Below are 25,685 nucleotides of genomic sequence, written 5' to 3'. Positions count from 1 at the left end.
GACTAAAACTAGACTAAATGTCATCAGTTTTCGTTGACTAAAACTAGACTAAAATGCTCAGACTTTTAGTTGACTAAAACTTGACTAGACTAAAAAGAGTATGAACGTGTCTAAAACTAATAAAAACTAAAATGACAGTCTCACACAAAGACTAGACTAAAACTAAAATTAAAACAGGCCGCCAACAACTACACTAGCTGTTGCTCACCCACGCAGGCCATGCGGGACATGTTGAGTGTGTAACCATCGAAGCAGTCGCAGGTGTATCCTTCCTGCACCCGCACACACCGTCCATTCTCACATCCGTTCAGCACACCGCATTCCTCTGCTCGCAGTCCTTCAAATGCATCATATGGATCTGAGAAAGAGAGGTTTTGAAAACATGAATATGAGTAAATAATGGCAGCAAACAATAATAATTTCAACCAATTCTTTAAGGTGTAATTTTGTACTCACTTCTTAGTTCTTCGTAATCTTCATAGAGGGGCAGCGTGCCGTCAGGGTTCAGAGATCGAGAGTTGTATTCGGGGCCGTATTCAATAGCTGGGCCAGCGACCAAAGCATCCTGACCATACGGCTGACGGGGACCACCAAACTGACGAATATTACACATAGTGGCATAGGCATCTGGACGAGAATAAAAAAAGTGTTTTGTTTTGATTGATTTAGTCTGTTTTTGTGTTTGCAGGTTCTTTGTGTCTCAGAGATTGTGCAAGTATATAATTACAGGGAAGCCAGATCTGTGCGGTAAGTCTAGAATAATTTTAAGAAAGAACACACATGTCTTGATGTATTATATATACAAATTAACTTTGGAGATAAAACTGTATCCCTAATAACTATTTTCAATACCAAACAGATTAACTTTCCAAAGGGAGAGAAAGAAGGTTTCTTTCAAAGCTGATATGCTGCTCCAGATATACAAAACAGATTGTTTTGATGTGTAGTTGTGTATTTATACCTGTATTTTTCTGGGGGCAGAGAGCACATTCCATGCCCCAGGCATCTCCGTGTAAACAGCAGCACTCTGTGAACGTGGTCTGTAGGTTGGCAATGGGCTTTGTGCAGGTCAGCCTTTCCGTCACAGTTTCCCAGCAAATACCCGAGTACACATCAGTTTCTCTTTGCCCTGTAAAAACACAAACACAGTAAATGAGCATTTTAAGTGGTGAGTAAGTGTCAACTAAATGAAAATGACAGAATACTGAAATAAGCTAGTTAAGAAAAAAATATATGAGAAAAACATGTACTGCAGAAATTTACCAGTACGTTTTGGTGTTAAGTTTATAGACATGTCCTTCAAACTTAAAACACAAAACAATGAAATACCTACAACACCTGTGAAAAAATCAATATTAAAAATTCCACGTGTAGAACTGCTTATTTTGACCACACTCTAGATGGCAGTATGACACTATTTGGAATTGCTTTGAGATTAAGACGAGCAATATAGGTCAGAGATGATCAAATAATGATCAAGGTAGATTATAGCACATTGAGGGGTGTGACATTTAGTCTGTAGTGTTTTAAATGTAAAATGCAGGGTTTCAGAGGAGAGAATATAGGTTTAAGAGAATGTAGGGTTTAGATTAAAAGATTTAGAGCACTGTTTCTCAATCCAGCTCCTTGAGGAACCCCAACAATGCAGATTTTAGGTGTCTCACTAATCTGACACACTCGATTCAGGTCATGGAGAACTCGACTAATGATCTTATGAGATGAATAAGGTGTTCTAGATAAAGGAGACATTCAAAATGTGAAGTGCTGAGGGCCTCCAGGATTGGGAAACACTGATTTAGACAATGGGATTTAGAGTTTAGGGTGTGAGTTTTAAAGTGTTATTTTAGTGGCTTTAAGGTGTGGGTTTTTGGAGTGAAGTGCTTTAGAGAACAGGGATTTGGCAGTGAGGTGTAGGTTTTTTTTTAGGTACATAATACTTAGTTACTGTTTTAAGACTTTACCTGCCATGGTGGGCAAAATGCAGCGTGTGCTGTCAGGTGCGAGAACCAGGGGCGGAGTGCAGAAACACTGATATGACCCATATGTGTTCATACATTTACCATCTATACAGTTCGATTCATCCGCACATTCATCAGTGTCTGCAGAGTACAGAGACAGAAAGAGAAACAGAAAATAAACAGACTCAATGAGCAAGTTCAAGTTGTTCTCAGTATACGATATAGATGCCAAAAGAACAACAGTTTCACTAGCATTCACCATTTCAGCAATTTGCCATAAATTCTTTAGAAACATAATTATTCTTAGATTTTCAGTTTTTATTTTAATTTTAGTTTACATGAGTAATTTTGTTATGTGCTTTTGCATTTTTATTCGTTTTTTTATATTTCTATATAGATTTAATTTATTTTGTTTTTCAGTTTTAGTAATATTAGTACTTCAACTTATTTCAGTTAGATGGTGATATTTGTCATTTTCATTTAAGCTTCTCATCTAATATTTATATTTTAATGTTATTTTAGCTTTACTTCAATTACAAAACTGATTTTAATAGTTTTATTTTCATTTTAGTTTTAGTTTACAAAAACTAGACTGATAAGGAGACCGCAACCAGACCTAAAGTGGCAAATTATTGCTTTAGTCCAACTAAATTGAATTTAAACGCACTTAGTGTGTGTTTGTTTACATAAAATCAGATCAGCCCACAGTGTGTATGTAAAGTTTGCGGCCTCCTCCAGAACCTGGTGTCAAAAAGACTGACTCATGTAGAAACCAGAGAGACATATTTGTATATATATATGTGTGTGTGTGTGTGTGTCTGTGTGAAAATGCATAGTTGAGTTTGGAGAGTGAATGGGTGTTCATATGTGTGTGTGTCAGTGTGGGTGTAGGAAGTCAAATGATTGTGGCTACACTGAATATGTGTGTGTGTGTGAGGCAGTCGGGTGTGGCAGCTTTTAAGGCAGTGTGGCCGGGCGAGACTCCATTGCCGTGGGTCTGTGGTTTGTGTGAGTGTGTGTATGTGTGTTTAGGCAGGCAGACAGCCTGCGGTGCACCATGGAGCTGCGGCCTGGATCATAACGGCTGTGCCGCCCTGACCGATTGCAAGATGTAGCCCTTTGACCCAAGCTTACACACATATATACCCTGCTATCACGCTGCACGCATTATATGTCCACAAGCCATGAGCCACCAGCTGCAGCAGGTTTAAAACTTAAATTTAAATCCAATTTAAATGTGTTGGCGTTACGGTGAGCCCAACTAGGCCAACACTTACACACACACACACACTATCTATTCGGCATGTAAACTCGCATGCGCCCACACAAAAACACACACAAGCCTGTCATTCCAAACCGACAAAAGAACACAGTGACAATTCAAGGCCAAACATCACAAGCAATAAACGGCTAAGGCAGGATGTTATAAATAACAAACCCTTCTAAGATTACTTTCTAACCTTTCTAAGAATATTTAGACTAAAATAAAACACTTTCATGTAACTTTTTTATGTTTCTGAACACTGCCTTCTAAAATATTTAATTAAACTGTATCAAGCTGCTTTAATCTGTGTATATCTGAGAATAGAGCAGTGATACGCACATATTGTATTGAACACAATGAGAAACATTAGAATATAATATTCAATAATTTCATTACATTTTGTGTATTTCAGTGTATTATACTGTATGCATGTGTGTTTAAACACCTTTTTAAAACTGGTAGCAAAAATTTTGTTGTTTTTTTGTTTTTTTAATTAAGTTTTTTAGTTGTCTCATGAATGAAATCCAAAACACCTTTTTACATGGTTTGAAATCCCATGAAAAATAGATTTTTTGTTAATGTGCCTTAGTCTGAATGATTAGATCAGCCATTCTCTATGTGACAGGTTGCTAAATGAATAGTTCACCATAAAAATTTAAATTCTGTCATCATTTACTCACCCTCATGTTGTTTCAAACCTGTATGCCTTTCTTTCCTTTGTGGAACATAAAAGAAGATATTTTAAGAATATTGGTAACCAAACTGTTTTACATTTTATGAACATTGACTTACAGAACATTCTATGAAATAAATACTGAGGCATTTCTCAATTTTTCTTATTTAATGTTCCACAGAAGAAAGTAAGTCATACAGAATTTGAAAAGACTGCATAATGAACCATAATGAATCAAGTTTACCTTGTTACTACAATAAATGTGGACATGAAACAGACTCAACAAAAAAAAATCTGATCTGGTCACATATAACTTGGAATCAGTCTAAAAAAATGTTTCATCATTACGTTACTCTAAACATGTTAGACTTTATTTCTTCTGTGAAACTCAAAAGAAGACATTTAAAAAAAAAAAAAAAACTTTTTTCCATAACAATGGAAGTCAGTGGGGTCTTTTTTCTTTTGTCAAACTATCTTCTTTTGTGCTCTGCAGAAGACTTTGGAACAACATGAGGTAATCGTCATGAACTATCCCTTTAAGAAAAAAAGACAGATGATACATAGAAATCCACAGTTGTTTGGAGATTGCATGTAAATTGTGATTTTGGACCTTACCAACACACTGCAGTTTGCTCTCATCATAGTAGAGTCCGGCCTTGCAGTAACACTCATACCCACCAGGGGTATTGAGACAAAAGCCATCTTTGCAGATCTCATTTTCAAAAAGTTTGCATTCATCTGTGTCTGCAAATCACATACATCAACACATTTTCATTATTTCATCAATGAACAAACAGACAGGTCAGTATAAATCTGAAACCCTGGACCACACCTTCAGTACAGATCAGCATGCATCTGGATGCGTTGCTCTGGTTAGTGTTCTTATTTGGGGATCTGCTACATGCAGAAATGTCATTTGACTGGAGTCTGACAGGGAGGAAATATCCTTACCATCCATAAGCATTCCATTCAAACGTACGCCGACACACACACACACACATCCTGACCACATCGCATTCACTCGTGCTGCCACCAGCCAAAGAGAAACCACACTCTCACTGCATTCATAAATTAAATCAGTGCATCAGACTGGCCCTGTGACTGAGGTTTCCCCACACTGGGAAGCAGGCTGCTGAGTGTGTGTGTGTGTTTCAGCATATGTAGGTCAGATGCTAAGCGATGTCTGCGGCTGCTTCCACACATTACAAAGTCAAAAATATGTGCATAAAATGGGGGTAAAAGTGCAAGGAACATTAATGCTCAAACATAAAACCACATAAGCACAAAAATGCACAAAAGCACACGTAAACAACCAGACATTAAAGGGACAGTTTATCCAAAAATGAAGTCAATGTCATTATTTTTTTGTCCGTACAATGAAAGTCATTGGGGTCCGGTGTTGTTTTGGACCCCACTGACTTTAATTGCATGGACAAAAACCTTCTTTGTGTTCCACAGAGGTCAGTCAGTCATTCAGGTTTTTGGAACAACATGCAAATGATGACAGATTTTTGGGTGAACTATCCCTTTAAAAGTACAGAGACACACAGATACCTTTGAAGCTTTCTGCTAAGCTGGTTGTAGGAATCATAGGATCTCCAGGAGGAATGAAACCCCGGCCTGCTGGACACATCTGTGAGAACTGATCTGCATAAAACAGTGTCAGTAGTCAATACAGGAAACGTCTGCTGTATTTATTTTAAGAATGGTGATGGACCCTTTTCACAAGGCTGTGACGCGTTTAACGGTCATCAGCATCGTAAATCATCGAAAGTTTTTCATATTTGTATTTTTTTTAAAATGTATGTACATTTATAACACTATTCTTTGTATTATATCACCTTTGCATCAAATTATAAAAAAAAACAGTTAACGCTAATGCAAGGGTGTTTCTAATGCAGTGTCTATGGGAGGGATGGTAAATTTGACAACGTTCTCTATTCTTACTGCCGTTATCAGTCTCTAAATTTTTTTCCTTTTATTGAAAGTCACGAAAACACTATCGTGGAGTTTTTCTTTTGCTACTTGAGCAAATGGGAATGCAAAAAATATATTTGTGGTACTCTCCCATTCACTGCTCTTCAAGTTAACCCAACTATGACGACTTCCGCTTCTGAGAAACCCGGAAATGTGAAAAAGGTCCATTATTAGAAATATGGAAAGTTGTAGATAGATTTGTAGTTATGACTTGGTAAAGCAAAATAAACATGAGAGTCATTGTTTATTATTTATATGAGGTCCAGACATGATCTACTAATGTAATTGGCTTGTCTGTGAAGATTCTCAGTCATTTAGGTAATCACAGAACAGACAAGCTTTTGCATGTATTGAACACCTTTCGTCAGGCATCGTTTGCAGAAAGGTGGATATTGTTTCGCATTGAAACTTACTACAATCTACAGTCCTATTTGATCTGCCTGTCTGAAATTAAGAAATGAGCAGAGACAGATTCATAAGAACTAATGCGCAATATAACGTGGACTTCCCTTCAGGACACGTCCTCTTCAACCATTTTGTATGGAGATTTGAAGGAAAAAATGTCATAGGAATCATTACAGTTTTAAATTATAATAGCTTTAAACCTTTTCGATGTCTCTTTACTTACCTTTTCCTACTTTGAGATTAATTTCTCTAATTAGGGCCCGAGCACCGCGGTGCGAGGACCCTACTGGAATTGCTCCCTTTCTTCTTCTCCAAGATAAATAGCATTTTTGAGGGCCTAAACATGCTCGAAAACTAATTTTGCACACGTGCCAGAAGTGGCAAAAATTTACGTTTGATATGGGTTTCAGAAGTGGGTGTGGCAAAATGGCTTGACAGTGCCACCTATACACATTCAATGAAGTGCCCCTTGAGCTACGTTTCATGTACATGTATGAAATTCGGTAGAAACATGTAACACACTAGGGCTGCACGATTAATCGCATGCGATATTTAACGCGCATTTTTGCGCTGCTCATCAGTGAACAACGGCTCTGTGTAGTTAATGCTGCTCAATGTGAAAGCACACAGGTGATGGAGATTTACCGCTGATTACAGAACCGGCTTTCTGACAAGATGCGCGTTAAATATCGCATGCGATTAATCGTGCAGCCCTATAACACACCAATACCTACAAAAACATCTCTTGAAGCAAAATACGAAACCCAACAGGAAGTCAGTTATTTTGCATTTTCTCAGAAAAGTTTGTGCCATTTTTGCCATTTTCAGGCGTTGTATTTTAACAAACTCCTTCTAGAGATTTAATCCGATCAACACCAAATTTGGCCAGTCTAATCTAAAGCCCTTTGTGATGTTAAATTGCGAAGATCTTGAGTTTTCGTTGTAAGGGCGTGTCCGTGATGGCCTGACAAATTTCGATGTTTCGTCATGAAACAGGAAGTTGTTATAACGCAGGCATACAATGTCTGATCTGCCCCAAACTTCACATGTTTGACAAGACTCCTGACCTAAAGAGATCTACATGCCAATATTCAGCTACAGTCATAGCGCCACCTGCTGGCAACAGGAAGTGCCTTTTTTTCGCTGTAACGAACTCCTCCTAGAGATTAAAAGACATCAACATTGTATTTGGTCAGTCTAATCTAAAGGCCTTTGCCATGTTAAATAGTAAAGATCTTGAGTTTTCGTTAAAGGGCGTGTCCGTGGCAGCCTGACAAAGTTCGATGTTTTGCCATGGAAAAGGAAGCTGTTGCAAATCAGCCATACAATGTCCGAACTGCCCACCTGCTGGCAACAGGAAATGACTTGTTTTACACTAACTTAAACATGCAATGTCCGATCTGCACATGTTTGAAAACATCTACATGCCAATGTTCAGTTATAATTTATAGCGCCACCTACTGGCAACAGGAAATGTCATGTTTTACAGTAACTAAAATATGCAATGCCCAATCTGCACTTGTTTGATAAAAGTCCTGGCCTGAAGACATCTAAAGGCTAATATTCAGTTATAATCATAGCGCCACCTGTTGGCAACAGGAAATGTCATGTTTTACACTAACTCAAACATACATACATGGAGATGGCTCCGTGTGCGAGGGCCCTTTCAACGCTGCTTGCAGCTTTAATTTGGGCTTATCCTTTTAAGTTCCTCAACATAAGAGTGGTAAAATAAGCAAAACTATGTTCTACTTCCAGTTTAAAATTAATAGTTTACATAAAATGAACCAGGTAAATTGATTCGCTGCAAAGAATCACTTCAAAAGAATGAATAATTCACTATCCTCAAGTTCAACTCACTGACTCGATGCATGTTGCCTAAATAGTTCTTACTTTGTTGAAAATTTGGGCCTATCTTTTTGAGTTCACCACCACTTTATTTTTTCAAAAAAGTGTTAAAATGGGGAAAATTCTATTCTGCTTGAAGTTTAAAAGAAATAGTTTACCTAAAATGAACCAGGTCAACTGATTAACTGCAAAGAATCATCTCAAAAGAATGATTCATTCACTATCCTCAAGTTCAACACTCTGATTGAATGATTCATGTTGTCTTAATCTCTATACAAAAGTGTTCTTGCAGTTCTTTGTACTGTACATTTTAGATTGCTGTTGTGTGTGATGTAACTGAGTACCTGTTCCCGGTATGGGGCAGGGATGGACCTCACAGTTGTCCCCCCAGCCGGCTCCTAGCGTACAGCAGCACTCCTCTTTAGTCATGCTGCTGGCCAGCACCTTATCACACAGGTTCTCATCATTCAAGTTGAAGTAACACTCTTTCCTCTCCACAGGTGTGACTGTGGGGTACAACAACAACACAACACAGATAAGTCAGACTGGTTGTTTCGTCCTTTTAAAATATTCAGATATGAACTTTCAATCATGTTTTGTCACAAAGCAACAAAACAAACAGAAAAACAAAGGACTGGGAGGAAAACAAAAAAAATCAATGAATAAATGTAACTTTTCACTGCAACACAGTAACCCACAAAAGAAGAACACCTAAAGAACCAAGGTCAAGAACACAGCAGAAACTGTGCATGACATCAGAGAGCAGTTTTACAGTTCAGCCTTGGCTTTTCAGTCACTGAGTGCTCCTTTTTATTATTTCCACATAATTCATATTCCAAACTATTGTGATTCTAGTTTTATGGTGTTCTACTGCTGTCCTTATATGTAAAAAGCATGATTTACAGCTCTGGTAAGAGATACCGGGGTTCTTCTTGTAAAAACAAAAAATAATGTTTAAACTCAGGAGCCAGTGCGGTTTTATGAGAGGAGGAGGATTAGGCTGGTGGATTTGAACAAAAGTTCTTAACTAAAAGCATTGGCTAAGATCTAAGAAAATGCTTCCTGTTACTTGATCTTCCAGGCACAGCTGGTGTGTAGCCACTCGGTACACACACATATCCAATCAACATTGTTCTTTTATTTCCCAGTTCCACCATGTTCTTTAGCACTAGAGGAACAAATTGATTCCAATCTAGCCAGCGCAATCCCTTAAACCTTAAGCTATTTTCAATTTTGTACATCTACCACATCTGAACTTCTTAAAGGGATAGTTCACCCAAAAATGAAAATTAGCCCATTATTTACTCACCCTCAAGCCATCCTAGGCATATATGACTTTCTTCTTTCAAATAAATCCAGTCGGAGTTATATTAAAAATAGTCTTTGATCTTCCAAGCTGTTTAATGGCAGTCAGCGGGTGTTGCAGTTCATCAGTTCAAAAGAATAAAGCGCATCCATCCATAATAAAAAGTGCCTCACACGGTTGCAGGGGGTGAACAAAGGCCTCCTGTAGCGAATCGATGCGTTTTTGTAAGAAAAATGTCCATATTCAAAACTTAATAATCACTTTTATTGGATTCATCTGAAAGAAGGAAGTCATATACACTTAGGATGCCTTGAGGGTGAGTAAATAATGGGCTAATTTTCATTTTTGGGTGAACTAACCCTTTAAGTGGTAAACAAAACCTGTCCCAGATCACTTAACTTTTGAAAAAAAATTAACTTTCGCAGCCTGCAAGACAGTGAATTGGAGCATGTAAATTGTATTTGGTGCAAATTTCTGGTTGTATTTTGTTGCTACTTCCTGATTGGCATAATTAATTGAGTAAATATGTTACTAACATATCATTGGCCATATGCAAATAAATGCTAAGAGCGGACAGAATTATTTCATAGTGAAAACTGTAATAGCAAAAGGTAACTGTTTATTTTGACAGTCCACTTCAGATTAACTATACAGTAAGTAACTATGCAACTACATGATAATTAGTAGACTGTCTACTTAATATCTGCTAATGCTTTATTTTGATGAACCCCAACACACATTCTTCTGACTGAAGTATTAATAAGTACGTCAACTTATTCTATTTACCTTAACAGTCTACTAATACTCTAATGAGTTAGTTGACTTATATAGATAGTAGAATGTCTAAAGTGGACTATTGAAACCTAGCAATAAAACTAAATATCACAATTCCATTCTGGAAATATTTAAGAGTTGTCTAGACTTTCAAAAGCAGTTATCTCATTCTGATAGGTCTTGTATATCTCTCCGTACTGGTCTTTTTTATCTTAGCGTGGGAGCTTCTTTTTGGCTCTTACGTGCTTTGGGGCCTATGGTGCTTTGGTCCCTCTGTAATCCTCAGACTAAATCTAATTTCTCTCCTGCCAGATCGTTTACAACCCCCATTCATCATGCCTTGCCTCCCTCTGTTCTACTCAGAGCTGGACCCTGATGACATGAAGTTACTGTCCTGTTGCACTAAAGGATCTCCATGGCTGAGATTAAAATGTGAAGAGCTTCAGAATCGTTTCGTAGGAGGAGGACAGGGGTCATCTGTCCAGATAAAAGGTCATCTGTGGCATAATGGTAGTCTTGTAGGTTTGGGTTAGGGCACTGTTTGTGGGATTTCTGTAGGATAATGAATTGGTCGATCACATTGTGGTGGTTTACAGTAGGCTACTTTACCTGGTGGTGTAGAGAAGCATTTGGCCGACATCGGATCAAATTCTTGCATCTCGTCAGGACACAAACACAAGAAGGTGCCTTCACGATTCTCACAGGTGGCCTCACCACACACATTACCAAGCAGCTCACACTCGTTCACATCTGCAGGCAAGAAAATGTGTTTTATTACTGAACTGAAGATGCAATCTGAACTGCTGAAGTTTATTTTGTGTCGGATGAGATCATTTGTCAAGTCAAGTCAAGTTACCTTTATCTATATAGCGCCTTATATAACACAGATTGTTTCAAAGCAGCTTTACAAGGATAAACAGGAGAATAATTATTCAATGATGCAAACAGAGATGAATTCTGATGTAAAGCGGCTCTAAAAAAAACAAGAGTCATTGTTTAGCTAGGTCAGTTCAGTGTTGATTCAGTTCTTCAGTTCAGTTCATCATTTATCATAGTAGTTCAGTTTAAGGCTGGAATACAGTACACAACTTTTAAAATCTGAACAAATTTCAAAACTCTAGGCATCATACACTTACCGACTTTGTAACAGTCATAGAGGAAAAACTGGCCATCATACACTAAACGACTGAAGATCATACACTACCAGACTTTAAAGTTGTTCCGATCATAACACACTCACGCAGAAATGTGTGCCTTGTTGCTAGGAGATGTGTGACAAATGAAAACAATGTGTTCTAAAATTGGCTCAAAATATCAAACATGTTTGATATTCTACGACGGGATGGAATCATAGTCTGAAGCTAAAAAATTGGAGTCTGTGACCATCATACACTACACAATTTTCTATGAAATCTGTCAACTCTAATCTGCAAACTGGCTCTGACTTTCGGCAACTAGCGTCAACTTCTCCAGACAGTGGCAAAAGTTGTGTAGTGTATTCCAGCCTTTCACTCTTAGAAAACAGTGATGTCATCATCCAGTTCAGTTCTCATCCAATAGTGTCAGTAGAATCAGTTCAATAATATTGCTGAATACCAAAAGCTTCTAGTTTAAGAGGAATAATTCACTCAAACATGAACCAAGTTCAACCACTTAATTAAAAAGAATATCAGTTCAAAAGAATGATTCATTCACTTTTCTTGAGTTCAATTCACTCCCTCAATTCAGAGGCGAGTGGTTCTTGAGATAACAACTCACTGGAGTGGAAGATCAGTGAATAACTTTTGATCTGTTCCTCACAAAAAGGTATCATATGGCTTTTAAAGATTTGAAAAATATAGCACACAAGTTGTATGGACTACAAGTATGATACTTATGAAATATATTAATAATAACAATACTTTTGAAAGAACAAAAATTGCTTGTAATCACAAAAAGTAAGAAAGACTACAGAAACATGAGGGACACAGTTTCACCAGATTTCTGACCAGACTTTTTACAACCACAAAATTATGTGAACTCATGATCGCTTGTGAAACATTATCTAGTCATAGTTTATCATTTCTATAGCTTTGTCCTGATTGGCTCAGAGCGTTCTGCAGAGTTTTCATTCATTTTCCTTATCAAAACGGTGGCTTTTGGGAACCTCATAGAGCAATGACAAACTGTGTGCACAGCTGACTTCAGTAAATAAAACAGCCCCATTTTTCTGCCGACTGTCTCTGACAGCTTGAATTTATGACGACCAAAGTAGCACTATAATGCAAGTGTCTACTTCCTGCAGCAAGGCTCTCTCCTCCTTTCTACTCTGTTCTTTCCCTTTTCTTCAATGCTTCACACATCTGTGACTCTCATTCTCTTGCTTTTATCAATCATCTCAGAGCACCACACACAAAAGGATGCAATAAATAAATTTGTGTGGAGAGCATTTATGTGCAATAGACTCTGAATTCTCTAATGGAGCCTTCCTGTCAGACGCACACACTTACGCACTCCAGACCCTCTAAGTGATGGTGGGCCAGCTCGTCAATGAGCCTGGAAGTGTTAAGCGGTCGTCTGGAGTCAGCAGCAGTGTGGGTGCTGCACCACTAGAGAATGATAAAAAGTTGGAAATGGACGTCAGTGCCAGATGAACAATGTAAGAGACAGATACGACCTCATAAGAACGGATATATACTGTACTAGTGGTTTTTCCATGCACTCCAGATTAGACTAGGGTTTGACGGGAACATTTTCTATACCCGAAAGTGTTTTTTTTTTTTTATGTAGGTGCTTTCTGCAACACTGCTTAATATACAGCGTCACGACAAAAGAAAAATTTTCCATAATGCTTTTGTTTTTTTCCCAAGTACACAGGGAGTTAAGATGTTCAGTCTCTGGAAAGGGATTAGATGTCATCCTTTCGCGTCATTAAAAGGTAGTTCAAGACACACAGAGAAGCTGGCTTGTACAGATAGGCTAAAACTGATCTTTAGAAATGTCTACAGGACATATAACTTTTGATCTGCGATTTGTTTTTGTTTTTGTTGACTGCACAGGGCAAGGAAAGCTGACCTAGAGCAGCGATTCTCAATTCCAGTCCTTGCGTACCACTGCTCTGCATATTTTGCATGTCTATCTTATTTAACACACCTGATTCAGATAACCAGCTCATTAGAAGAGAGCTCCATGCCTGAACTGTGTTCTGATTGACAGGGTCCCTACACAGTATTCTTTGCTCCCTATACTCCCTGAGCATGGGAAATCCGAAAGTTGACTTCACTTCGGAACATTCATTCACGGATTTGTGCTATACCACTGCCTGCAGCGTCTTCACAGATAGACGAAACTTACTAGAGAAGTGTGAAGTGTGACATAATATACTTCTGTAAATAAATACAATTTAAATTCCCGTCTCGCACACTTTAATGCCCTTTGAATGGAACATATACACTCCCTTCAGACTGGAATCATGGCGGAACATCCTGTGAAGTTAACTTCGCAGGGCACTTACGGTCAAATAGAACAAACGTCTGAAGTGATGAGAGATACATACAAAATGTGCAGAGTGGGGGGTCGTGAGGACTGGAATTGAAAACCACTAACCTAGAGGATGTACAAGTTACAGACACATTAAACTTAGGTGCTCACATGGGTGATGCAGGTTTGAATCTAGCTTGTTTCTCAACTATTTCTGTCACTAATGGGACAGGACAAAAATAAAACGAAAAAAAAAACTTTTGTTTTGTTGTGTTACAAAAATGTTTCGCTTTCACTGTATAAAGAAAAATTTCTTGTAGCTGGAATCTTGTCGTGCAGCATTCCATTAGGCCTGAGATCTTTGTCTTTCTAGGTAATTGGAGGACAAAGGGATAGGAGAGGAAAAGAAAGAGCAAGCGATGTGGTAAGGAGAGAAACTGAGGAGGGAAATGGAAGAATAGAGAAGGGTAGACAGAGAGAGAAGTGGGAAGAAAACAGGAATGCATGGTCTGCGTGTTTTAGCATTTGTGTGTATTAGTGTGTATTATTACTGTGGGAAACCAGAAACGATGGAGGTTGTTTGTGGCCAGTTACATAAGCCGGCAAGACAAACAACCTCTGTTCAGAGACAGTATGAAAGTGTGTGTGTGTGTTTTTAAGAGTGAGTGTGTTTGTTTGCTAGTGTATGTATGAAAATTCTCTCCTCAATCTAAACACAAACTGAGAACAAACCAGAAGAACAATAGGCCTATACTGTATATAGGGGTGGGCGATATAAATCGAATAATTTAATATCATGGTAGGTTTTCTTTTTGAAAGAAATTAACTACTTTATTCAGCAAGGATGGATTAAATGAAGCAAATGTGACAGTAAAGACATTTATAGTGATTTTATAATGACAAAAGATTTTTACTTAAACTTTAAAAAATTCTAACTTTTTATTAATCAACGAATCCTGGAAAAAAAATCGTTTTACACAAAAATATTAAGCTGGACAACTGTTTTCAACCTTAATAATAAGAAGAAATATTTATTAAGCACCAAATCAGCATAATAGAATGATTTCTGACAGATCATGTGACACTGAAGACTGGCCTAATGATTCAATATAATTAAAATGAAACTTCCTCGGTCTCTGCTCTTACACTTTTTCAGAAGGTGGGCTGCACAAGAACACAGTGTTATTTTAAAATAGCCAGCAACTCCAGACCTCTAAACACCAGGCCACATAAAAACATGTGGCTCCATCACTTTAATAGGACTTGACTCTGTGTCAGTGCATTAATGTGTCTATGAGTGTATGTGGGGGCCACTGATGTGTTTCACGCCGGTCACTGTTTTAAACATTACCAGGGTCTGTGCCATCCACTCTCAGACTGGAAGAAACTAAACACTCACATCAATCATGGCTCTAGCAAAGCATCTGCCATCTTTTTTATGTTGTCTGAGAGGAAGTGGCAAAAAATCTCAGAGTGCTGGCCTCGGTTTCAAATCCAGGTCTGGTTTACCTGCCTGTCAGGATTTTTGTCTCCAAGTGGACAAGATAGAGATTAGACATCTTATGGTTGCACTAAATACTTTTCCCAGTAAAAAATCTTTACACATAAAGAAATGAATAGTATTTTGACAAATATGTTTAAAATGATGTACCCTTGACTGAGATGAAGACTCCAGTCTAATCCACGGTCTAAAAGCACAGTTTTATTCTACACTGTTGGTCGGATCGCCAAAAAGGACAAAAATTTACTCCACACAACTTGTGTGCTATTTATAAGTATTTTTAAGTCACACATTAGCGTTCTGTGAGGAATAGACCACAATTTAATTTTATTACGCATTATTATTTGCTGAAAATCATTCCTTCCTTCCTCATACTACACCGTGTTTGATCGCAAACCGTTTGAGTATGTGGAAGTGTAAAATATTTCTATTTGTGTTTGAAATGAAAAAACTAAGTCATGCCGGTTTTAAATGACATGAAGGTACTGTAGAGTACTGTAAATAATGACAGGATTTTTATTTTTTGATGAACATTTTAACAAGAAGCAATGACACCTCAGTTGTCAAGTTTAAATTAGGTTTCTATTAGTGATAATTCACTGCATACTGTCAATTTTGAGTCTATTTTTAAATTGTGGAATGAAAATAACAGAAACTAAGAAGGGAAAATACGTACCCACACAGCCCTGCCCATCCTGAGAGTCCTTGAATCCCGGGTCGCACTGGCAGCTGAAGGAGCCTATTGTATTCTGACAAACACCATGACTTCCACAGGTATTCTCATTCAGAGAACACTCATCCACATCTAAAACGAGAGAGGGAGAGACAATGATACAGAAAGCGGGAGATGTTAGAGCTCTTTGTGTGCTGATCTGGGCAGAGATGAATGGATGACAGAAAGAACACAACAGTAGAGATAAAAAAAAATCACATACACTACTATTCAAAAGTTTTTTTTAACATTCTTGAAGTCTCTTATGCTCATCAAGGCTGCATTTATTTGATCAAAAATACAGTAAAAACAGTAATACTGTGAAATATTACTAAATATAAAATATCTGTTTTCTATTTGAATATATTGTATTATGGAATTTATTTCTGTGACGGCAAAGCTGAATATTCAGCAGCCATTACACCAGTCTTCAGTGTCACATGAGCCTTCAGAAATCATTCTAATATGCTGATTTGCTGCTCAAGAAACATTTCTTATTATCACCAATGCTGAAAACAGTTGTGCTGCTTTTGTGGAAACCGTGATACAGTTTTTTTTCCAGGCTTTCTTTGATGAATAGAAAGTTCAACAGAACTGCATTTATTTGATATAAAAATCCGTTGTAACATTAAAATGTCTTTACTGTCTCTTTAGAGCAATTAAATGCATTCTTTCTGATTCAAAGTATTAATTAACTGATCCCAAATATGTCAAACAGTAGTGTATATTAACAAAACAGCTCCTGAATGAAGATGAAATGAGTATGAGTATGTCTGATCGGAAACATAATTGCAGTCTGCAGTGTTAATTAGCAAATGTATAAGCCACAAGAGATGAACAAACGGCTCTGATGAGAACCAGAATAGGGAGATGTGCAGTACAACAATGTGAGCTGGGTGGAGCTAAGGTGGTGACATCATGGCTGAAGCTGGTGCCCGTGGGCACTCACCGATGCAGACGCTGTGTTCGCCTCGGGAAAGGCCAGGTGGACAGGGCACCTCACATCGGTAAGAGCCCGGTGTGTTGTGACAGGCCCAAACCCCACAAATAGACGTCGCCAAGTCAGCACACTCATCAATATCTGACAGACAGCACAACCAACCAATCAGCACACTAATTAACCAATCAACAAAGAGCTTCTGGGTGGAGGGTGATGAAAAAGCAAATTGTTTTGGATTCTAGGCTTTTACCCTGGCACGTCTGATTGGTTGGCTCCAGGCGGTAGCCTATTTCACAATGGCAGATATACAAGCCCTCTGTGTTTGAACAGGTACCATTTACACATCTGCTGCCATCCACACATTCATCTACATCTGAAAAAGCCCGCGCACACACACACATTGGTTTTGAGTAGGTAATTTTATGTAATATATTTTCTTTGTCTAGACATTCAGCTCAAATGCTTCCTTCTCCCCATTTTACTGCTGGACGGGGCATTTAAAACAACTCTGGCACCTCATTGGGCCCCAGGAGCACATACACACATCCCACCAGAGGAAAAATAACATTGGCTCATATGTAAAACCCATTAGACACACAATCCCTTTATTTCTTTCACTCTCTCTTGTGCTGCCAAAGACTGGGGCTTTTCAGTAAAGCAACAGATTAATTTTGCCTAAACATCAGATAAATATCAAAACAGCACTGCTGAGAATCAAGACAAACCACAGCAGGATGCGTCGATCAGAGAATATGCGTGTACGTACCCTCACAGCCTGGTGGATCCCTGGTGGACACAAAGCCGGCATCACACTGACACAGGAACGAACCCTCTGTGTTCAAACACTTTCCGTTGGGGACGCACAGTTGTGTCTCATCCTCACACTCATCAACATCTACAAGATTTGAGGGATGAAATCAGTGAAATCAGTAACAGTATTCTAAGCAGTGTGCTGCCTGCTGTAAAAACCTGCTTAAACCAGTCTAAGTTGGTTTTCTGGTCTTAGTTGGTTTAAGATGATCACCCAGAATGGCCAGGCTGGTCTAGCTAGACTCCTAGCGAGTTGGAATTTAGCTGGGCGGCCAGCTGGTTTCCTGTCCTTATCAGCTGAAAAGTCCCCAAATAACTTTCTAAAACCAATCAACAGAGCAGCTAAATGCTGGGTTTCTTTCAGCAGGACTCTTCCATTTTGGCAAATGTAGTTGCTCATCCAGGTGCTTTAAGAACACAGAAAATTCAAAAAGCACATTACACACTACATACTGTAGAAACAGTAAGGTTGTATGCTAGTATGCTATTCTAGAACACAGCCTCTGTATGTATGTGTTTGTGAGATGAACTGTCTCACCGTGGCAGCTGGTGCCGTTAACTTGTCTATATCCCAGTGGGCAGTTGCACTGGTAAGATCCCAAGATATTGACGCACTGTCCCACACTATCACAGGTCTGAGGTAACTCCAAACACTCGTCCACATCTGTAAACATCAGAATATTTCAACATTGCACACAGAATCAATCCCAGACGCCTTTAATATGAATACACGATTACATATCACACACACATGCACTCTCGTACCGTTACATTGATCTCCTGTGGAGGACAATATAAAGCCGGGCTCACAGTTGCAGATAAACGACCCCTCTGTATTCTGACAGTGACCTTGGATGCACACGCTGTCATCCTGGCATTCGTCAATGTCTGACACACACACAAAATTGCAGTTTGCTCACTTGCATTTTATGATTATGAGAGACAAAAAAATATTTGAAAAATACTAAAAGCTGCTGAACTGTGGATGGAGAGTACCTATGCAGGCCTTGCCGTCATGAGTGAGCGAGAAACCTTCATCACACGTGCAAATGAAATAGCCCTCCCGATTGGAGCACTGACCATGAGCGCATACTTTTTCATCCAAACACTCATTTATATCTGCACAGAGAAGGTCACACACACAATACATCTGAAGATGGGTCACATTTCAAACTCATCCACTTCATTCCTGCTTTGACGCCCTTCCTTCAGGGCGCAGGCTGCGTATACCGCTGGCTAAAAATAACCTATATAAAAGATAATTTGTACCATTGGCGGTGACTGTTTTAAACCAAATTCTTAATTGAGGTATTATCATGAGGTATCTTTCTGGGTAGGTGTGTGTACACGTGTATGCATATGTGTGGGCATACATATATATATTGTATTGTATTAATTTATTTATTTTTTTTTTGTTATGTGATATGTAAATGTGTAGTATTATCTGTTAGGATGTATTTTCTATGCCAGTGTCAAAGATTAATTTCTGTTCAGGAAATCTGGACAGACAATAAAGTTAAACTAAACAAAACTTTATAAAGGCCCCCTCATTTTTCTAAAAAGTAGCTGTGCTAAACACATATCATTGTATAAAAGCAAACAAAAAAAAAGGCTTCTTACCAACACATTGGCCATTTCTCCCTTCAAACCCATCTGGACAAGGAGAACACATGAAAGAGCCCAGAGTGTTATAGCAGAGACCGGACGGACACACTCTCCAATCCTGGCATTCATCGATATCTACATAGACACAAGCAGAAATGAACAGACTGATTCAAAATCAAATATGAATTCATGATATCCATGCAGCCAGTGGTCAGTCTACTTGTGTCAGCTGTGAAGGTTTGATCGGAGGATCTGTTGTTATGGATAGGTGTCATTGCTGCCCTACTGCGAGGAGAACAAGAAACAATCGCTTTAGGTGCAGGAAAGCTCATTTTGTTCTCCATCTCTGCTACACCTTTATTAATGAAGTTACTCAAAGAAAAGCATCTTAACTGTGAAACCATTCTGATAGCGATGCCATGATGTATGATGGCAGCATGCCTTTTTCCTTCTACATGTTCAACCATCCATTCACCTTTATTACTGCTTCCAATGGCTGCCAAAGACACTTCATCTCTACACTGAATGGATGTGTTACATTAAAGCAGTTAGTGTGAAAACACATCACCTAATCACAACCACAACAGATTTTTAAAGAGCTTTACATTAATGCAGACAGCTGTATTTACAAGGACACATTTTCAACACTTAAAACAATGTTTTACAATGTTCTTTGACTTACAAGGTCACATATTGAGGTTTAAGCTCCCATAACAAATTTCCAACCTATCTAGAACTAGAATTCAATAACCACAAATTTACAAAGAAGCCTGGAGGCTGTGGTTTAGCAGTGTTATGGGTACACTGAGGTGCTCAAATGAGAGATATAGATGCAAATCTGGCTTGTGATTGCATTTCTGCTTATAAAAAGTGGTCTTTACTAAAAAGTAAAGAAAATGCCATTATCATGCATAATCAAAGAGTAAAATCAATCTCCTAGATCAAAAAAGAAATAATTTCTGTCTCATAGACTGGGTTGAGCAAACAAATAACTGCATTAAAGAGCTGACGCTCCCCATTCCGTAGCAGTTTGACAAATTCCCAATTGCGGAATTAAGGTGGGACACATTCCTAAATGTGTAACTTCTATGAAACTAAAAGAAACCAGTTAGCCAGAGAAACCAATGTGCTGGCCATATCAGTTTAAATGGATGTAATGAGTAACTCTGGGCAGAAGTTTCCGGATATCTTGTACGCTGGATTTCCTAATATGAAAAGACGTGTTTTCCAAGTACCGTGAACATTTCCTCATCTGCAGCAGTGCTGAGGTATTTGGGTGACTCGGTTGAGGGTACGATAATACCTCTCCTCTTCCTCCACAAACCTCAAAGTGTGTCACAGGGAGGTGGTTTCTACCTCGTCTGCAAACCCTGAAAACCAGCTAATGACACACACAGGATGTGTTTGGAGTTGAGAAAGAGACAGAGCTGTGCCTGTATTAAGATGACCACATTGCGGTTCAAGACCAAAAGCAGACTTCATATGAGTGCTGATCTGTCTGGATCAAAATAAGAGCCACGAAAGTGGAGGAGAGGACTGGTAATGGCTCACGAAGAAAAATGCAGACCTTCAAAACTCCAAACGGGCCATGTTTCTTCTTTTCTAACATGTCCACAAAATAAATAATTGATAATAAAAGATTCTTAAAAGAAAGAGCTGAAGAAATTAAATATTAAATCTATGTACCAGTCAGATATTGTGAACCCTACTCTGTTAGTTTGTGCATATGGGTGAGTTTATATGGGACAGTCTTGTAATTACCGGAGCAGCTGTTGCCCTTCTCGTTAGGCATGAAGCCAGGCTCACATGCACACAGGAATCCGCCTGGAGAGTTCTGACAGTGACCATTAGCACACAAACTTGGGCTCTCTGCACACTCGTCGACATCTGTCAAAAATAATCATCAGGTTATCAATGGATCTGTCTTTGCAGGAAGTATAAGACACAAATTCCAATTTGAATCCAGTGTTTTCATAGCATATAATCTACTGAGATGCCATCTTCTGGATTTAGAAGCATAGAAGTCTTATAGAGTAAGGCATAGACTAAAATTGTGTCTATAAATGAAGAGAAAATTAGTAAAATTATATATAAATGGTCATTTTTTTCAAATTATTACTTTATTTCTACATGGAAACAAACACTGTAATCACTAAGTGTTTGGTTCTGCTAGAAACTCATTTAGATTTTTAGATCCTTAGACGTTATGGTGACGAAGAAGATGTTTTCTTAAATGGAAATTTCACCCAAAAATGATAATTCTGCATTCTTTGGTGGAACACAGAAGAAGATTTTGTTGTCGTTTTGTTTTGGACCCCACTGACTTTCATTGCATGGACATAAACATTTTCAAAATAACTTTTTGTGTTCCACAGAAGATAGAAAGTTAGAAAGTAATACATATTTGGAACTAAATAGGGTTTTTCACACTTGAAATTGTTATCCCTGGGTCATCCTAAACCCCGGATAAAAGGAATCATGGGTTATCTGTAATCACGTTTCATACTGCTCATACTATACCTGGGGTTAACTGTTAATCCTGGGTATTTATTAACAGACGTTTCACACTGTACATTCAAACCCCGGGTTAACGTTCTTATTTGCATATTTGCGGTGTCACGGTCACTGGTCGAACAGCAGGCAACCTGTTTACACGGCTTTTCACGCATCTTGCCAGTTATTAAAAAAAATGTCGCCACGTAGGTCTTCCAATTTGTCTTGAACAGAGTTTTCTGACCAAAACTGTAAGAATAATACCATCTCCTCATCACTCCAGTTCACACGCTTTCTGTCTTTTGACATTTCTTACTTTTCCCTCACCAGCTGCTTTTTACACGACGCGCATTTCCTGTTACTGACGTGACATGAGCCTCGCTGATTGGCTGTCTGTTGCCAAGCGTCCAGCAGCAACATGCAAACACCGCTCCGTTTCACACTGAACAAACTTAGCACCGCAATGCGGTGCTAACCCTGCTCCGGAGCAGGGTTTCATAACCCCGGGTAAAAAGCAGTGCTAACACCGCTTTCAAATTACAGGTGTGAAACGTTTCTTTACCCGGGGTTAAAAGTGGTGTTTAGAACGACGATAACCCGGGGTTAAGCGCAGTGTGAAAAGCTCTAATGTGGGTTTTCATTTTAGGGTGAACTATCCCTTTAAGAGGTTCCTTGTCACACAAACTCTGCCCATTTAGTCAATGACTGACTATATCAAATGGATGTATGATGGATTAATGGATGCATTACATAAGCAAAAGAACCACTGTACTGAATGAAAGCGAGAGCCAGTTCTTGGTAATGGTAATGGATGTAGAGATCTACAGTATTAGTAGTTTAACCTTTGAACTCTCACCTACACATGTGGTGCCCTCACTGTCTATTCTATAGCCGTCATCACAGATGCACATGTAGCTGTCAAAAGTGTTATAACAGATTCCTGCACCACAGATATCAGGACTCACTTGACACTCGTCAATCTCTATGAAGAGAAGGAAAAAAATTAAGAACAAGGTCATTTTTTGCATTTTCACAGTGTAGGCAATGCATTAAATAAAAATCAAGAGACTAATAAACGAAGGGCTACATGAACTTTTGAATCAACAAACAAGTCATGCATTCCATCACTTATTGGAAGCAGACATTTATTAGCTTTGGTATTAATTTTTCTTTCTTTGAGGGTAGGAAAGAATGGCTGAAGTGAACATGTATCTGGAGAATGTGAATTGCATAAGTTAGCTTATTAACCCTGTGTCAACAGTTATGCAGAAAAGATCCTGGTAGACTTGGTGTTAGTAAACAAACAAATAAATAAATGTTAGGGTTTGTGATAGGTATCTGCTTGGAAACAAAGAACAAAAATATCTTTGCAACTTCCTAGTTAATCCCTTGCTTGTTGTGGACTGTTCTGACCACTTCCTGGAAATAAAAATAAAGTTGAGAAGAAGAATCAACAAGAGGTGAAAGAGTGCAAAAGATCTAATTAAGTTTCATTGAGCAGTCTGTTCAGTTTATTTATTGCCTGTGTGTTACATGTTTTAAAAGAAAGTATTTAGAGCCTCATTCCTTTAAAGACATGATCTTGAAATATGCCCATAGAAAAACAAGTGGAGAAAGCAGTATAGATATGGATGGAGAGAGAGGTTTCTAGCATTTAAATGACTGATTTTAGCTTTTGGTGTATCAATATTAAATTATTTACACAAAATAGTAATTTTCTGGCCAGACCATTTATATAATTATAGACTTATCAGTAATATTGTGCATCCCAAATATACATTTCATGGATGGGTTGATGGTTGGATGGACTCACCTGCCAGCTGTGTTGGGGAGATGTTCTGACTTTCTATGGAGGGCGGAATTGCCACTGGAGCAGGTGGTGACACCTTCTCCACCACCTCTGGAGAGTGACAGGGAATGGGGCAACATAGGAAGAGAAAGAAAAGAGATTTAGGACTTTCCACAATCTGCTAAGAAGTCCTGCTACATGCCATGGACCAGATTTTTTCACAAAACAAATAATGAAGATTGCATGATCTCTCTCAGTATGACAAACAAAAACGGAATATATCGAACATCTGGCCCCACAGTGACAGATAACAGACCAACCCATCGTTGTCACCATCTGGATGTGTTAGTTAGGCCACTTATACACATCTGAAATTAATTGTTTTATCCCAATTTAAACAGTATCAATCCAGTCACAAAGACTTCTTCAGAAATCATATGCATAAACCAGTGGGTCAACTATAAAAGCAAAAGAGGTGAAGAGGTGTTTATGGGAATATGCAAGTACAAGTGGGATTGAGACCTGGGAGGGCAGGCTCCATCCTGATTGTAGACACCCCGGGTGACAGCTGGGCCTGTCCGGGCTGTACTACTGACCTATCAACACTCATGTGGGTATAAAGCTCCTTCAAACAGATAAGAAACAAATGACACACAGTAATCTACTGATCCAAAAGAGATAAAGCAAATTTATTGGCTACTAAAGCAAAGGAATAAGCAATTTAGTCTGCTTCCGCTCTGACAGCATGGTGCATTAAAGTGGGCAGAGCTGTAAATATTTTGGGCTCTGTCCCAAATGGCACATTTGATGTATACTTGCGGTCATGCAATGTCTGTGAAGTCCACAATACTCTGTCACTTTAGGTTTCAGAGGCAAGGTGGCACTGATGCAGAATATTATCTGAAAGTCTATGCAGAATTACATCAACAAAGTGTGGAATTGGGTCGCAAGGGCTAAAGGTAGCAATTGGGACAGAGTCTTTAAAGTTGAGTGGAAAAAAATGAGATGCAACCTCTCCAACCCTGCCCTCCTCTCTCTCACACATACTACACAACACATGCCCTCTTAAATTAAGTTCTGGGAAGAGAGAGTTAAACCATAAAAATATAAATAATTGTGGAACAAACTGGGGTTTCCTCAGATTGCCACACTGGCTGAATCCTTCAGAGAACCTCTAGGCAATTTCTGAAGGTCCCTCAAATAACCTTCAGTATATATTTGTTAAGTATATCAGAACCTCACGGGGTTACTGGAGGAACTATTGACAAACTCTGGAGATCTTGAAGGAACTTATGGGTTCCACTTTGCACTCTCATCAGAGAACTGAAAGGGTACCTAGAGGTTCTTCATAGGGTTCCTCCAGTGTGACAGTCTGAGGAACCAAGTATCTTTTCATTTTTATGATATGCCGTTGAAGGGTGAAACCAAATCCATTTTGTTCCACACATAGACCAGAAACACTAAAATAAGCCTCCTTATCTCCCCCGAAAGCCATGTTTTCCTAAACTGAGCTATTAAAGTGTCTCAAAGACCTGATCACATAGAAAGATCTTCCCTAATTACATCATTAGGGAATTTCCTAATTACATCATTCGAGAGTGCTCTTGAAACAATATAGTGTTTTTTAATCTCTATCTTTCATAAACTGAAGAGACATTTAGGTTCAAACCAACTAAACACTGCATGTCTAGACCAATCTTGAGAGTAATAAAAGTTTGTACCAGTTTAGACAACCAAATCATAAATATTACATTTTAAATCTTGAAAACTGCAACTTAAAACTGCTCTTTTCTAAATGTTAATATTGGCTAATTAAAAACACATACACAATCACACACAAAGCAAAAGACACACACTGACACATACACACATCTGTAGGAGCAGAATGTGGAGAGAACAGAGTGGTCATGCAGCAGTGATGACATGATGATGTCAAGCTTTGAATGTCAAGTTTTGCTGCTATTTTGCAGTGCTGCATTGACGTGTGTGTGAAAGCATCAGCATCAGATGTGCAGCATACTTAGCAGATCTTTACTGCTGAATCAAACCCAACCTACCTGCCAGGGAACTGTGGGCACTACAGCAGTCCATTATGTCATATAAAAACACAAAAATAAATTGTGTCACAAAGCTATGAAACAAATAATCATACGTTTGCAAATTCAGTAAAA

At 38.5% G+C, this 25,685-nt stretch overlaps 1 protein-coding gene across 4 annotated transcripts in view; it reads right to left on the bottom strand.

Moving 5' to 3' along the window:
- Nucleotides 1–25,685, bottom strand: part of LOC107689790 (latent-transforming growth factor beta-binding protein 1-like) — an 89,042-nt gene that overhangs the window by 4,665 nt on the left and 58,692 nt on the right. The window contains exons 13-33 of one of the 4 annotated variants that reach the window (XM_016487940.1): nucleotides 25,572–25,591; nucleotides 24,037–24,139; nucleotides 23,539–23,625; nucleotides 22,582–22,707; nucleotides 20,994–21,119; nucleotides 19,248–19,367; nucleotides 18,624–18,746; nucleotides 18,393–18,515; nucleotides 18,166–18,291; nucleotides 17,584–17,712; nucleotides 17,068–17,190; nucleotides 16,827–16,958; nucleotides 15,842–15,970; nucleotides 10,815–10,955; nucleotides 8,470–8,631; nucleotides 5,450–5,542; nucleotides 4,511–4,639; nucleotides 1,962–2,099; nucleotides 962–1,129; nucleotides 457–627; nucleotides 209–358 (exon numbers count right to left, since the gene is read on the bottom strand). In XM_016487940.1, coding sequence (XP_016343426.1) covers nucleotides 209–358; nucleotides 457–627; nucleotides 962–1,129; nucleotides 1,962–2,099; nucleotides 4,511–4,639; nucleotides 5,450–5,542; nucleotides 8,470–8,631; nucleotides 10,815–10,955; nucleotides 15,842–15,970; nucleotides 16,827–16,958; nucleotides 17,068–17,190; nucleotides 17,584–17,712; nucleotides 18,166–18,291; nucleotides 18,393–18,515; nucleotides 18,624–18,746; nucleotides 19,248–19,367; nucleotides 20,994–21,119; nucleotides 22,582–22,707; nucleotides 23,539–23,625; nucleotides 24,037–24,139; nucleotides 25,572–25,591 — 2,619 coding nt within the window. The remainder of the gene's footprint in view (nucleotides 1–208; nucleotides 359–456; nucleotides 628–961; nucleotides 1,130–1,961; nucleotides 2,100–4,510; nucleotides 4,640–5,449; nucleotides 5,543–8,469; nucleotides 8,632–10,814; nucleotides 10,956–15,841; nucleotides 15,971–16,826; nucleotides 16,959–17,067; nucleotides 17,191–17,583; nucleotides 17,713–18,165; nucleotides 18,292–18,392; nucleotides 18,516–18,623; nucleotides 18,747–19,247; nucleotides 19,368–20,993; nucleotides 21,120–22,581; nucleotides 22,708–23,538; nucleotides 23,626–24,036; nucleotides 24,140–25,571; nucleotides 25,592–25,685) is intronic. The other 3 variants (XM_016487942.1, XM_016487943.1, XM_016487941.1) reach the window with 3 other exon arrangements.

This window comes from Sinocyclocheilus anshuiensis, unplaced genomic scaffold, assembly GCF_001515605.1.
Source record: "Sinocyclocheilus anshuiensis isolate Anshui unplaced genomic scaffold, SAMN03320099.WGS_v1.1 scaffold918, whole genome shotgun sequence".
Classification (NCBI taxonomy): domain Eukaryota; kingdom Metazoa; phylum Chordata; class Actinopteri; order Cypriniformes; family Cyprinidae; genus Sinocyclocheilus; species Sinocyclocheilus anshuiensis.
This window is presented reverse-complemented; position numbering and strand designations above follow the sequence as displayed.